Genomic DNA, 14043 nt, shown 5'->3' with positions numbered 1-14043 from the left:
TGCTCACCTGAAGTGGGGGAGCGTCTATTCCTCCCGCAAAACTCAGAGTGATGCTGGAGCAGATCACAGATGAAAACAGCCTAGCCTATCGGAGGATGAGCTGGGAGGCCCTGAAGGGATCAATCAATGGTCTCATTAACGAGATCAACATCTCCAATGTTAAGTGTGATTATCCAAGACCAAGAGCTCCTTCAAGAAAAACAGGCAGAGGCCTGCTGGCCAGGTCCGACCTGTAGGCGCTGAGTGCTTCTCCAGCCTTCACTCGTGTTTATCCAGCTTTGGTGACTGCAATCGACTCGAAACTCCCACAGATTGGAGAACTAATCCTCAAGAGACTACTTCTAAAGTTCTGGGAAGGATAGCGAAGGAACGGGAAGCAACTCTGCCTGACTGCTTCAAAATCTATGGCACGTCCTATTAGCCAAAAGGTGGCACATAAGGTTCTGTGTCTGGAGATGCTCACTTTGCTGCTGGAGAGACCAGGACATGACAGCTCCGGTGAGCAGCGGCTTCTGCTCATCCTCCTTCTTGGGAGGGTCCTCCTGAGTAGAACTCTGGGTTACTACTTGTTTGGGGCTCCTTTTTCCAGATGAGGATTTTTTTTTCCCAAATAAAAATAAAGTTGCTACTTAAAAAAAAAAAAAAAAACCAAAACCAAAACCAAACAAACAAAAAACCCAAAAAGTGATTATTAAAAGTGGATTTTTCTTTTTGTCCATTTAAGATATTCATCCTCTCACTATTTATCCCCCATTCGACTCATAATCCTGTTTAGGTCACTATGATTAGTTGCTATGGAAATTACCTCCTATGGAAGTGATGCCAACGTGATTACTCAATATGACTTTTCACGAATAACATCAATAACAGACATCAACCCTTCCTCAAAGAGGGAACTCTAATCAAAAGATTGAAAAAGGATTAATTTCTGAAAATGACTACGGCCAACATTTCCGATGATTTTTGAATCTGTCATCTGCTTTTTAAAATAAGTACAAAGAAAATTTACGACATGAGCTACTTGCCTCCCCGAATTCTAGAGGGCACGGTGGGGATTATCACTGCACAGCCAGCGGGGCAGAGGGGGCCATTTCATAGCCACTTTCCTCACTCACAAGTGCGCGCCTCGCTGATGAGCGGCAGAGTCAACAGGATTTCAGGGCTCATCACGGAAATGACGCTGAAGAGCAGGTTACAAATTCCCTTTAAAGACAAAGAATTTAATATTCTAAAATTTATCCCGGGAATTTAAAAGGTCAAGCCTATAAACCGCCAAGTGAAGCAATGGAGAGGAGGCAGTGGATGGTTAGATGAGGATCCCAGAGAGCTGAAGGGGAAGTTTTCTTGGGTGGATTCTGTAATTTGTGGTTTGAATAAAACCTTTGAAACATTCCATTAAGTATTAAAATTCTCACAATGAGAATATGGCTTGTCTTTAACACATTCTACATTACTAGACAATCTTTCTCCAAAAGAAACATCGGTGCTTTCTTCTGCCTACTGCTTATTCACTGCCTGCTACTAACTTAGGAATAAATTAGCCCTCCCAACAATTAGGATACTGTCTAGAAACTGCGCCTTTGCTGGGGGTGGGGGGGGATCATTTATATTCTGGAAATGAGAAGTAAAAAAAGAAATTCGATTCTCTATTAAAAGGTGCCTTTTTGTATCTAATAGCTTATTAATGGTTTATGGAAATTGCTATGGTCTTTACCTACACAATTTTATAACATTACACGCATAATGCCTCTGACCCGAGCTTTACAGCTCGATTTAGACAGTACAGACTGCCTATACTTGTGTTTGCAGCCACGATCGAGGGTCCAGAATGTCTCTGATGGATTTCTGCCTTGGAGCCGGCACTGGCTTGTCTTCTAAACTGGCTTTTGTGTCTGTGTGCTCACCATCAGCTGAACTGTTTTTCCTGGCAGGGAGAAGTTTGCGAGGAGCAGCCACTGGTTTCTGGAAGTGATGCATTTTTGATGACAGCCTGGGATCTGAAGGCGAAGCTCCGGAGATGCTGGCCTGGGTCCTGCTGTCCTTGGGCTGATCTGTGCTGCCCTGGGTCTTTATGCTGAAGGGAGGCTGGTCAGTAGGAGGAAGTGGTGCTCGTCTCTTTTTCCTTTTCCCATCAGGGGCCGGTTGGCCCGCGGGGGACACCACTTTCTTCTGGATGACCATTTCGTGGTTGCCATCAAAGACTGCGGCCCACAGGGGTGGTGCGGATTCTTCTTCCTGACCAATGAGGAACTGTCCGTTCGTCTCTCCAATTTTTTTTTGTATTATGTCAGTTAAACTTTCAAGTTTCACAGGTGAATCGATGCCTACAAGAATTTTAAGAAGAAACTTCATAGGAAAAAAAAATCCAACAGTCACATGTACTTTATCCAAGTAAGTTATTATTATCTTCCAAAATCAGTATGCTGCTTACAATGACTATCAAACACTTGGGTGCTTAAATAATAAAAAACATGTAAAACTAACCTTGTGAAGAGGGCCCCCAAACAAGGCTATCATGTACTGTATTATACACTAAATATATATACAACACCCACAGTATATGAGAAATACATAAGTTCCCACATATACAACACAGATGGACACATATAAGTGCTTCTTGAATTCTTTAGCTTAAATATTTATTATACAGTAGCTTTTCTGTATAATAAACCTTATTTTGCCCACTAGGAAGTTGGTTATATAAAGAGGGATGGAGGTGATGAGTCAGTAGTTTTATCTGTAGACCTCTGAAGTCTCTGCTCACGGTCAAAGACAAAGACAAAGAAAACATGACAATCCTTGCACACACACCCCCACACCAAACCAAAGCCCTAGGGCAAGTTGGAAATCCTCACATTATTTTGGTGATAAGGATGCTGGGTAAAATTTTCCTTGGGAAAAATAAAGAAACTGAGATAAATGTCTGTGATGTGATATTTTAAAGTCACCATTTGGAACCTAAGATTGTAAACCACACACACACACACACACACACACACACACACACACACACACACACACACACACACAGTCCTTGCAAGGGCATTAGCAGTGGGATAAAGGGACACTATAGTCCAGATAAGTGTGCTAGCAATCATCCTGTAGGCCACCCTACAGGATCAAACACCAAAGTGCTGGAGGTGAAATAGAAAAATTTAAGACAGACAAATTTCTTAAGAACTAGGTCTAAATAGTTGTTTTTGATCAGGAATGAACACTTCCATCCATAAATATGTCCTCATCAGTAATACAAACAGCGAACAAAGAACAAACCAAGAAAACGATTGAACATGACCACATCTTAGATCTATTTGTTCACATTTTCTGAACCTCATAAAGCTAAGTACTTTATTCTTTTAAGCCTGAAGTTTTCTGCTTGATCGTGAGCATTTGAACTATGAAAAATATGCGTTCATTAATTTTGTATTAATTCATCTATTAAACATGAGCTCCTCCGTCTACAATCATAGTCCTTTTTTTATTATTCAATTTGATTGTGCCCTGAAAATTTTAGCATTTTAATGTCAATAGAATAAGCGGCTGGTGTGTGGACAATGCTGGTTCTGTCGCCCTGCGGCTCAGAAGAGGCAAGCCCTACTTACTCATATCGTGGTACACGGAGGTCGCCTCCTTTGTCAGGAACAAAGGTGGTTTCCGTGGTGACATAATCTCAATTTTCATAAATTCTTCACAACAATGCTTCCATTGGCCTAAGAGAAAGAATGAAGTAGGCTAGTTTGAAATATAAACGTGAAGCCATGTATTTCATTTTCCGCCAATATCGCCTGCACACTGTGTGTGTGTGTGTGTGTGTGTGTGTGTGTGTGTGTGTGTGTGTGGTGTGTGTGTGGTGTGTGTGTGTGTGGTGTGTGTGTGTGTGTGTGTGTGGTGTGTGTGTGGTGTGTGTGTGGTGTGTGTGTGGTGTGTGTGTGGTGTGTGTGGTGTGTGTGTGTGTGTGTGTGTGTGTGTGTGTGGTGTGTGTGTGGTGTGTGTGTGTGGTGTGTGTGTGGTGTGTGTTGGAAATGCATCAATAAAGTCGAGCTTTCTAGAAGCTTGAATAAAAACCTGGTACAATCCAGTTTCCGAAGTTGATTCTTCATGGGTGATTCCTTAAGAAAAACACAGTTCTGGGTGGAGAGTAAGAGCCCCAGGCCGTCAGTTAGTGCAGCACCATGCACAACCATCAGTTATTACGTTAAATGTCGTATTCACTGTCAAAGCGCACATAACTTCGGCTCTGCGTTTTAGACGGAAACATCCAGGATTCACGACATTTGAAAGACAGATCCCATTGCAATCCAGGAGTCAGACAAAAAAAAGAAATAGAATTCGTGTCCTCATAGACCTTTAATTTGGGAATTTTAATTAATAAATAAGAACTATTTAATAGCTCAACTATTAAGTTAAAGTACCAAAGTGTGGGCATTATCAATGTTTATTTTCATTGCTTCGCTATTTAAAACCTTAAGGATAAAAAAAAAAAAACTGGTATTTTCTGACTTGCATTCCTGCATACCATGAGCATCCAGTGACATCACAGAAGTCACGGGCTCACAACCCAGTATCTCGCATCACTAGAAAGTTAGGGAAGACACACCGTATGCCTTCTACGGGGTGACTTATTTCTTTTCCTTTTTGAATAGTTTCAACGTGGATATTATTCAATCCATCCAACATGGCAGTTTCCTATGGCTGAAAATGTTAATGACATTTTAGGTTTACTTAATTACACATTCATTCTGTTGACATGGCACACTGTGATAAACGCCTACATTTTTAATCCATTACCATAACTAGTTAAGAAACATCGAAAGACTTGGGGGGGGGTGTTTACTATGATGCTGATTACCACACAGCAAACCAACAGGAAGCAGACCCCCGCTCCCCCAGGACAGGGCTGCAAAGGTTTCTCCCCAGGGTCGGAATCCAGAATCAGCTGGAGCTGAAAATCCAGAATCAGCTGGAGCTGAACTCTTACACACTTCCTTCCTTCCTAGATAAATTATGAGACTCATTTTTTTTCTTCTTTGTGGCAGTGGGAGAAACATCGTATTTAATGAAAAATAATGATTCATTTGAAACGGGCCAGCATTTCTCTTTCCACGTTCTTAGATGTACCATGATTTCGGCATAGGGAGCTGTACTAGAAACAGCACTAGCCACGCTGAAGATGGACACACAACCCTGAACCACCCAACATGCTCCTGATGTCAGAGGTGGTTTCACACGGGAAGCATTCTGCCATGACTAAGTCTGTACGTAAAATACATGATAGCCGCTTGTTAACACGGGGTAAATATCTCTAGGGAGAAGGGGGTTTCCCACAATGCTATGTTACCTTATTACACATATTCAGTGTGTGTGTAAGCATGTACACGGGCACACACGTGTATGTAAGCGTGTGCATGCCATGGCATCTGTGGGGGGTCAGGGAGACAGCCCGGAGGAGTTGGTTCTGTCCTACCACGGGGATCCTGGGAATGGAACTGAGGTTGTCAGGCCGGATGGTGACTGTCGCTACCTGTTGGCCGCCTGGCTGTCTCCGTCACACTATTTATTGTTCATGTTCTCTTGTACAATGATCTATTGTGCTGAGCTGTTCCTGTAACTCAGTATTTATAGTAAATGTTTGGGGGGGGGGGAAAAACCCCTGTCTGTTTAAATATTCCCTCTTTGGTCCACCATTCCTAGCTACTGACTATGTAGAACAAGGGTCATGCCTCTTTTTTAAACTCTCAAATACTAAAACAGCAATTATATCCCCTTTGCCCCTCACCTCCATACCATGGCTAGTCCAGCTAAGCATATCCACATCCATCATCGCTTCTTCATGAATCCTGATTAGCTCGGTCTCTTAGTCTTCCACTCTTAAATTAGGCTACGGAACTGAAATTTTACTCAGAATATACGCCGTTACCGAAGTCACGCATGCACACACGGTCTGCAGTGACTTCAGCAAAAGAAACTCAGGACAGCCGCAAACCCGGAGGAGAGCTTAGGCCTTTACGACATGCCTCAGGATGGTGCTTAAGGAAGATGCCTTGAAGGGCCCCCCTAGTTCAATGTGGCAACCACAGGCTTCTCTGGGTCTCACTTTTCTTATCTTGAGAGTAAAGCCAAGCAACTTACAGCATGAGGATCTGTGAGAAGCATGCAGGGCTGTGGAGCCCTGAGCTATATTCACACTCATGGCCTGTTTGTCTCCTTCCCACCCCGCCCCCCACCTGCACAGCAGAGCAGGCCTGGGAACTGCTAGATGACAGCAGGTGTCCCCCCCTTTACAGCCATCCAGAAATCACCCTGTGGCACAGATCTGTAGCATTCTGTAGACGTGGAAGACTGCCTGACTCCAACAGGAGGCTTACGTGGATCAGAAGCAGCCACAGTCAACAGACTCCATTTTCAAAATAAAATCACAGATAACACGTAGGCTGCTTGGTTTTTCACTAAGGCCAAGAATCTACCTGTGAGCAAGACTCCCATGAATGGGGAGTGAACCCCGAGACTCTCACGTACTTTATGCACCGCACTGGACTGTGCTACTGAGATGGAAAAGGACCTTCGTGGGGGCTAAAACTCGTCTCTGGATGAAGCATGAGAAGCCATCACCAAAGATCTGCAGTTAGCCGGTGACTAAAAATGAGACTCTTTTGAACATTATGATCTCAGGATGGATGATCGTTATCTGACAAAGGTTTGTGGTACATGACCAAGGTTTTCAGGGGGGGGGGGGGGGGAACATCCCTGGCACAAAAATTCATTTTAAGATCTGGACCACTGCGTCCAGCCCCCCCGAGCCTCGTGAACACACCACTAGAAAACACGAATATCTCCTTACTGAGGTCAAAGAAATGCTGCCGGAAGACGCCCATCCACTCCTGAAGGTCTGCTAGGCTGTCAGCAGCAAAGACGTGAGTCACGGCTCGCCCAGCCACAGAGTTGACGACGGAGAAGTGATGCATTTTCCTCGCATCCTTTTCTACGGCCTGAATTGTGGTTTCCTAAAAATTCAGATAAAATTGGTGGTTTATCAGGGAACAGTTCTGAGGTGGTCAAATATTTTATTGCTTAGGCACCACATTTATGCAAATTGTATACTGTTACGGCTGCTGGTCTGAAATTTAAAATATGTCATTTCAAGAATTTTTCAGGGTTCAAGCTCAAAGTAGAATGTTTTTAAAAGACATTTTTTTTTATTAAAAGACCTTTGGATATGCTGTACACATATATCTATATGGTATGTTCTACATTACATGTTCTTAGAACATACTTCCACTAGGACCTCAGCTTCCTGCCTTTTATATATATATATCTTGAAATAACTGTAAAGCAAGTGTAACGTGCCATGGCTTTAATGTGGATTATATATCAGTTACATTTCCAGCAGTCATAAAATTCAGCCAGTCAAGTCTGTTTCTTCCTTATTCTGATAGTCAAACGTATTATAGTGTTATTTGTCAAAGTAGGAAAAATGTAACAGTTTAAAAAACAACAACAGGTTTTCTTCATGAACATGCATTTCATGGAGCTCACTGTTAATGCTGACAGCTCAAGGCCTATAAGGTTTACGGACATCCCAATGCTCAAGTTATTCCTTCAATGTTGAATTACAATATTCTGCCATAAGGGCAAAGGTCTCCTTCCTGTTGGGAAACTCAAATCTTTTTCTGAGCAGTATCAGGTAGGACGTTGCCATGACATTCACGGTGCTAGAAAATGGTTCAGAGGCCAGGCCCCAGGTTCCAATCAGGCAAGTAGTAACAGCAACCCTGTGCAGTTTAGATGGAAGAATATTAGAGGAATGAAGTCTGGGACAAAAGATTCATTCTCCATCATCTGAGGCCAGCACTGTCCAGTAGAGACATGATGGGAGCCACAGAGGCAATTCAGAAATTTTTACAAACGTATTTAAAAAATAAAAATGGGTGAAGTTAATTTTAGTCACAAATTTGATAAAAAAATATATTGTTATTTTTTTCATTTTCATTCTTCCAAGTCCGGTCTGTAGTTTATATTTAAGACCACGACTCAACTCTAGCTGTCTCACTTAAGCACCCACAGCTCCTGAAGGCTCGTGTGAATACAGTCCCATCTAGAGGAGGCAGCAAAGCTTTCTACAATGTGTGCAGGATGTGCTGGTCTGCAGCTACACACACCACTTACGAGAGGGGAGAAAATAACAGCCCGCATGGAGACGCACATGCAATGACCATAATGCGAGCATCGGGGAAGGAATGGGGTTGGAAGGAAAACTATTCCCTGAAGGATGGGTGAACCCTGGCAGCTGAATGCCATCGGTACCAGACAGGGAATTTATTTCCAGAGGACTTCATTCTTCTAGAATTCCCTGGAACATGTCTGCTGCAGAAAACAGCCATGTGTCTTTCAAACTTTAGAATATCACAAGATACAAGAACCAGCAGCTATCTTGGGATGGGTCTGACTGGTGGTCACTGGGAAATCAGGGAATGCAGATGGTCACCAGATGGCAACCGGACACAGAGTCAACACAATGATTTTAAAGTGACAATGTCTTTGCACGTTCCCATCTCTAGATAACAAATTGTGCGAAGATGTGTCTCTGTCCTTCCTCACCTGCCTCAGGCACCTCCTGACTGGTTTAATAAAGAGCTGCACAGCCAATAACTAGGCAGGAGAGAACAGGCAGGACTTCAGGGCAGAGATAGGGAACTGTGGGAAGAATCTGAGGTGAGGGATTCGGTGGGCAGATACAGAGGACGTAGGGCATACAGTAATGAGGAGAGGGAATGAGCCATGTGGCAGAATGTAAATGAATATAGATGGTTAAGTTTTAAGAGCTGGTTGGGGACAAGCCTAGATTAAGGCCAAGCTTTCATAAGAAAGTTCCATTACAGCTCAGTTAAGTAATCATTTATACAACATAAAAAAATTTTAAAATACTGCTTACTAAGTGGAATCCTTTAAAGCCAAAGCTACCAACCAATAATAGCCAATCATTCAACCCACCCAACCCCCCAACCCAACCACCACCCAATCAACCATCAACAACCAACAACCAATTAACCAACAACAACCAACCATGCAATCAACTACCCAACCAACCAAACAACAACCAACTGATCTCTTTAAAAATAAAATTTGTTATCAGCAGCAGAGGGTGACTGAAGCTCTAGAAGAATCTTCAGGATGCTTCTATCAGCCTAACTGAAGCTTGAATTCAAGTTGGGGAGAGGGGTAAAAAAATATTTTTGTTGCTGAGACTCTGACTGTCCCCAATCAATTTCACTTCAACATGTTTCTGATTACTCTTGTACAGAGATTAAACAGATTTCAACTTCTAAATAAAGAAAATGTGATTCTTGGTATATAAGTGTTTTGCTTTCAACAAAGTATTGTTTCTAATGAAGCCACTAAGCAGAGAACGATGAAACAGACCATTTATATCCTAAGAAAATTCAAGTCAACAATATACAGATAAATACTATGCCCTTCATTAACTCCGATAGCCATTAAACATTCCTATTGTTTTTAAATATCCCAAGGAAGGGCTTTTATTTGTTTTGAGACAGGATCTCACTACTTAGACTTGACCTGAACTCATTATGTAGACCAGGCTGGCTATGAACTTAGAGATCTGCCTGCTTCTGCCTCAAAAACATTGGGGTATGTCAAAGATTTTGTTTGCTTTTTAACAAGTGAAAATAAAATGCCGAGTTGAGATTAAATTAATTTTATCACCCAGATTATCTGATTGGAAATATTTATAATTAAAGACTGTGTGTCAAAGAAAGAAGGATTTGAACAAGTGAGGCCTGTCAAGTGTTAAAGTCCACTCAAGCTGCTTGTTATACTGGTAATATCAAAGCAGGCTGAGCCCTGTCCTCCTCCAAAGATGAAATCATAAGAAAACAGCAGGATAGATTTCAGAACTTATATCCTAAACACTGCAAGGACAGGCAGTCAATTATTCCTAGCAGGGTGATCATACCTTGGCTCTATGCCGTTTAGCAGCTCTGAATGCTTGGAACAGGGTTGAAGAATCAGAAGAGGACTGAGTCATTTACTAAAATTATGCAAGGCCCAAAAGAAGCCTTCACTGATTTTGTGCGAAAAAAAAAGATTATTTCAGCTGTAACTTAAATGATAACCAGATCCAGAAGTTTGAAAAATACTAATTGAGTCTTTGGCTTTTGAAAATGCTAATTCAGAATGTCAAAGAGTGACTAGGCCTTTGAAGGCAAGATCAGCACCAATAGATGAATGGATACGAAATAGTCAATACAGTCAATATTGGATCTCATACTTATGATACGTGGATAGGAGGAGTGATTTCTAAAAATTTTAATAAAAATCAAAAGGTTAGATGTTTGAACTGTGGTAAACCAAGTCATCTGAAAAGGGACTCTAGGCAAGCCATTTCTAAGAATGTTTTTTTTCTAGAGCTAATCCAAAAAGAAGGCCCCAGCTTTCTGGTGTATGTGGGTGTGGCAAAGGCTGGCACTGGAGAGTAATGAATGTAGATCAACATGAGACAGGCAAGGTAACCCTTTGCCATCACAAAACACCAAGTAACTTATTTCAAACCTTATAAGGTGATAAGAACTTAAATAGTCCAGAAAATTATCAGCTGAGGCTGAGACACAATTGGCTTTGGTAGAAGAGGAAGTACAGGAGCGCACGTGGATCGCTTGTACCCAGAGCTTGCTTGTACGCTGGTCATACTACCTTCTATGCATCTCCTACAGGAATTTTTATGAAGGGATAAAATATCTTGAATGGATATTTTTGCCACCCAAACAGATTAAAATATTAAAGATCTATGTAGAAAAGGTTTCTGAATTGATTCTGAAAGGAAAATTGAGACTTTGTGAGTTATCAGGAACAGAAATCGTGGTACCTTTCACTAATGCTGAAATTCCATCATTATGAGCAGAAAATGAATATTGGGAAAGAGCTTGTAATAATTTCTTGGGAGAGATTAACAAATATCCTAAAAGAGATTTCAGTTTATTAAAAAAAAATTAATTGAATTTTTCACATTGTATGAGGAATACCAATTTCTGGAGCTCCTACATTTTATATTAATGCAAATAAATCAGGAAAGGCAGGTTATAAGTCAGTAAAGTGGCTCAAAGCCTTCATGATTCTGTTCATATATTAGAACTATATGCTATTCTCGTGGTACTAGATTTTCCAGAACCTCTTAATATAGTTACTTTCAATGTGCAGAAAGTTGTTTTACATATTGAAACCACTAAACATATTCCAGATTATTCAGAATTAACTTTGCTACTTATTCAGTTTACAAGAAATAATCAGACATAGAAATCATCCCTTGTTTATACCACATTTCAGATCCCATATGTGTCTACTAGGCCCTCTAGTACAAGGTAAAGACAAAACTGATCAGCTATTGGTAGGAAATATACTGGAAGCCTCAGAATTTCCTAAGAAATACCATGTTAATAGCAAAGGCTTGAAGAAAGATTTTTATTACTTGGCAACAAGCCAAGGAAATTATAAGGCCCAATGTCCTACTTGTTCTTTGAATAACAAGCTCCACTAGCTGCAAGAAGTCACCCAAAGGGTGCTCAAAGAAATGAAATTTGGGAAATGGATGTGTTTCACTTTGCAGAGTTTGGAAAACATGTCACACAATCTGTGGTAACTGGGCTTTCTAAAATTCCTGATAAATACAATAGTTAAAAGCATTTTCAGGACAATTCAATATAATCTATCATACCACACCAACTAGAGGTATTGATTGGTTCAGCAGACACATTATTGAGACGACTGATGTATATCATTCAAATCAGCACAGACTGCTGATCTCCAAGGCTCTTGTTTCTTTCCCACCCCATCAGCCACAGATAAAGCCTCAGCTAATAAAGCACTTTCTGCCGTGTACAGGGGACTGTGAAGTACCCGTCATTGAGTGTCTTGCTCAACAACATTCAGAGTGAAGTTTCTGAAGTTGAAGCAATCACTTTGAAGTAAATCACCCTTTCAGATTTGGACTGAAAGGAGGTGGGAAATAGCTTTTAGGCTTTTCTCCCCTTACTGTGACTATTTCCACAGGTGGCTCCCTACGAAAATTAATGGACTGGCTTGGCCTATATGCTATTTAGAAGGACAAGAATTACAGTCAGAGAGCAGACCCTACCATCCAAGCGGAGAACTGTTATGGCTGTGGCTACCCAACTAAGCGGCTCACGTCGCCTTGACAGTGGCGGTAAACGAAACTGTTTTTTGAACATCTCGAGAAAAGGTAATGGAAAGAAGAAACCTACCATGTCTTCTAAAGCTAAGAACTTAAACAGATACAAAGATGTATGAGTTTACCAAACAGAGGGAATGAGGCAGGGGCTGGAGAAGACTGTTCATATGAACGACAACATGCTGGGGCCAGCACGGCACCAGCGCAGCCGGGCGGTGGTGGTGCATGCCTTTAATCCCAGCACTCAGGAGGCAGAGGCAGGCGGACCTCTGAGTTTGAGGCCAGCCTGGTCTACAAGAGCTAGTTCCAGGACAGGCTCTAGAAACTACAGGGAAACCCTGTCTCAAAAAAAAAAAAAAAACAACAACAACAACAACAAAAACGATACAGTCCTGCCTTGAAAAACACAAGTGGTCGTTTTAGGCAACACCAGGGACATTTAATGATGGACTACATGTTGGGCCACACTCCCACATTTCTCAGCTGTCCCAGCAGCAGCACAATGAATGACACAGGCATGAAAGAGTAGTCTTAGAAGCTGCGCGTCCCTCAGGCAGGAGTGTCAGCCTTGGGTTTAAACACATCAGCAAAGGTACGACACCAATGAAGGGACAGTACCAACGGGTTCTGCCAGGTCTAGGCGCTGGGTGTAAGGCTGGCCACTGTGTGTTTCTTTCGACTCCTCTGCACACTTGAACCACTTTCTGAACTGAGAAAGACTGCACAAACTATCGTGGAACTATCGTGTTTCAGGGAGTGACGATATGCCAGGGACAGCATGACAGACCTGAAGACCTAGATCGGTGGCCCTGACTGGGAAGTTCTGAGGCGAATGGGAGGGGTCGGCAGAGGGAGGCGGCCGCAAGGGTAAGCGTCTCCAGAGAACGCTCCTGAGACTAAGCTCCGGGGTGAACGTACTGAAATGGCTGATGTGCTGAAATCCAAAACAGGCTGCTGATCTCAAAACCTCAAACTTCTTTCCCACTCCAGGGGAAACAACGAATAAAGGTTTGGCTAATCAAGAGCTTTCAAGCACGGAGAGGTCAAATGTCATCTGCATTGCCTCCAGGTCTAAGGCCAAACCTGCACAAATTCTCGGATAAATAATTTCCCTGAGAACATACCACGGCGAACTGTGCAAAACCATGGACCCTGCCAGGCATGAAGATTCCCGGCACCGCTCTAACCTGGTGATGGCATCATCGGCCACCTGGGCTGTCTGACCCATCAGCTGGGAAGAGGGAAGCTCAGTCAGGATACAAACACCGCTGCCCCTCTTCCGGAAGGACATCTTCACAGTCGGACAGGAAGTGTATGAGCACTGATTGTGGTAATCCAAGCTTCTGCACAAAGCCTCCCTAAAGACTGGCCTCAGGCATATGGTCACCTGCTGCTTCCAGTTCGAACCCCGGCCTGCTTAGAAATTCTAACTTTGAAATCCCGCCCAGAACAGGTACAGGACAAGAAACATCTAGTTCTGCTTTCCAAGCCTATCGGGCAGGGTTATCTATCGAGAGATTAAATAAATCCAGCTCACTGGTTTCATAGTTTCCTACCTTCTCAGAAAAGGGTAAGTCGCCTAGTATTCCTTACCAGTTTGGCAAGTTTAACCCAATGGTGAAGTCCACATCTTTGCTCATCAAACAGAAGTAAAACACCTGCAAAAGGAGACTGCCGGCCCTACCACAGAGCCGAGATAAGGTGAGCTGACCGATACAAAAGCTCTTTCTGGAATCAAGCAAATGAGTTCTAAAATGTCATTTGTGGGGAGAGGGGATGGGTTAGCATTAGGACGGTGCTAACCAGGTAGTCATGAGGATAAGAACCCAGCGCCCAGTGCAAGC

The 14043-nt window shown here is 42.5% G+C and overlaps 1 protein-coding gene across 2 annotated transcripts in view; it reads right to left on the bottom strand.

The window, feature by feature from the left end:
* Positions 1 to 707: 707 nt before the first annotated feature.
* The window catches only part of Rtkn2 (rhotekin 2), a 58723-nt gene continuing 45387 nt past the window's right edge, over positions 708 to 14043 (bottom strand). For both annotated transcript variants that reach the window (XM_038343198.1, XM_038343200.1), the window contains exons 10-12: positions 6839 to 7001; positions 3603 to 3710; positions 708 to 2324 (exon numbers count right to left, since the gene is read on the bottom strand). In XM_038343198.1, coding sequence (XP_038199126.1) covers positions 1792 to 2324; positions 3603 to 3710; positions 6839 to 7001 — 804 coding nt within the window. In that variant the 3' untranslated portion in view covers positions 708 to 1791. The remainder of the gene's footprint in view (positions 2325 to 3602; positions 3711 to 6838; positions 7002 to 14043) is intronic.

Source organism: Arvicola amphibius, chromosome 9, assembly GCF_903992535.2.
Source record: "Arvicola amphibius chromosome 9, mArvAmp1.2, whole genome shotgun sequence".
Taxonomy (NCBI): Eukaryota; Metazoa; Chordata; class Mammalia; order Rodentia; family Cricetidae; genus Arvicola; species Arvicola amphibius.
This window is presented reverse-complemented; position numbering and strand designations above follow the sequence as displayed.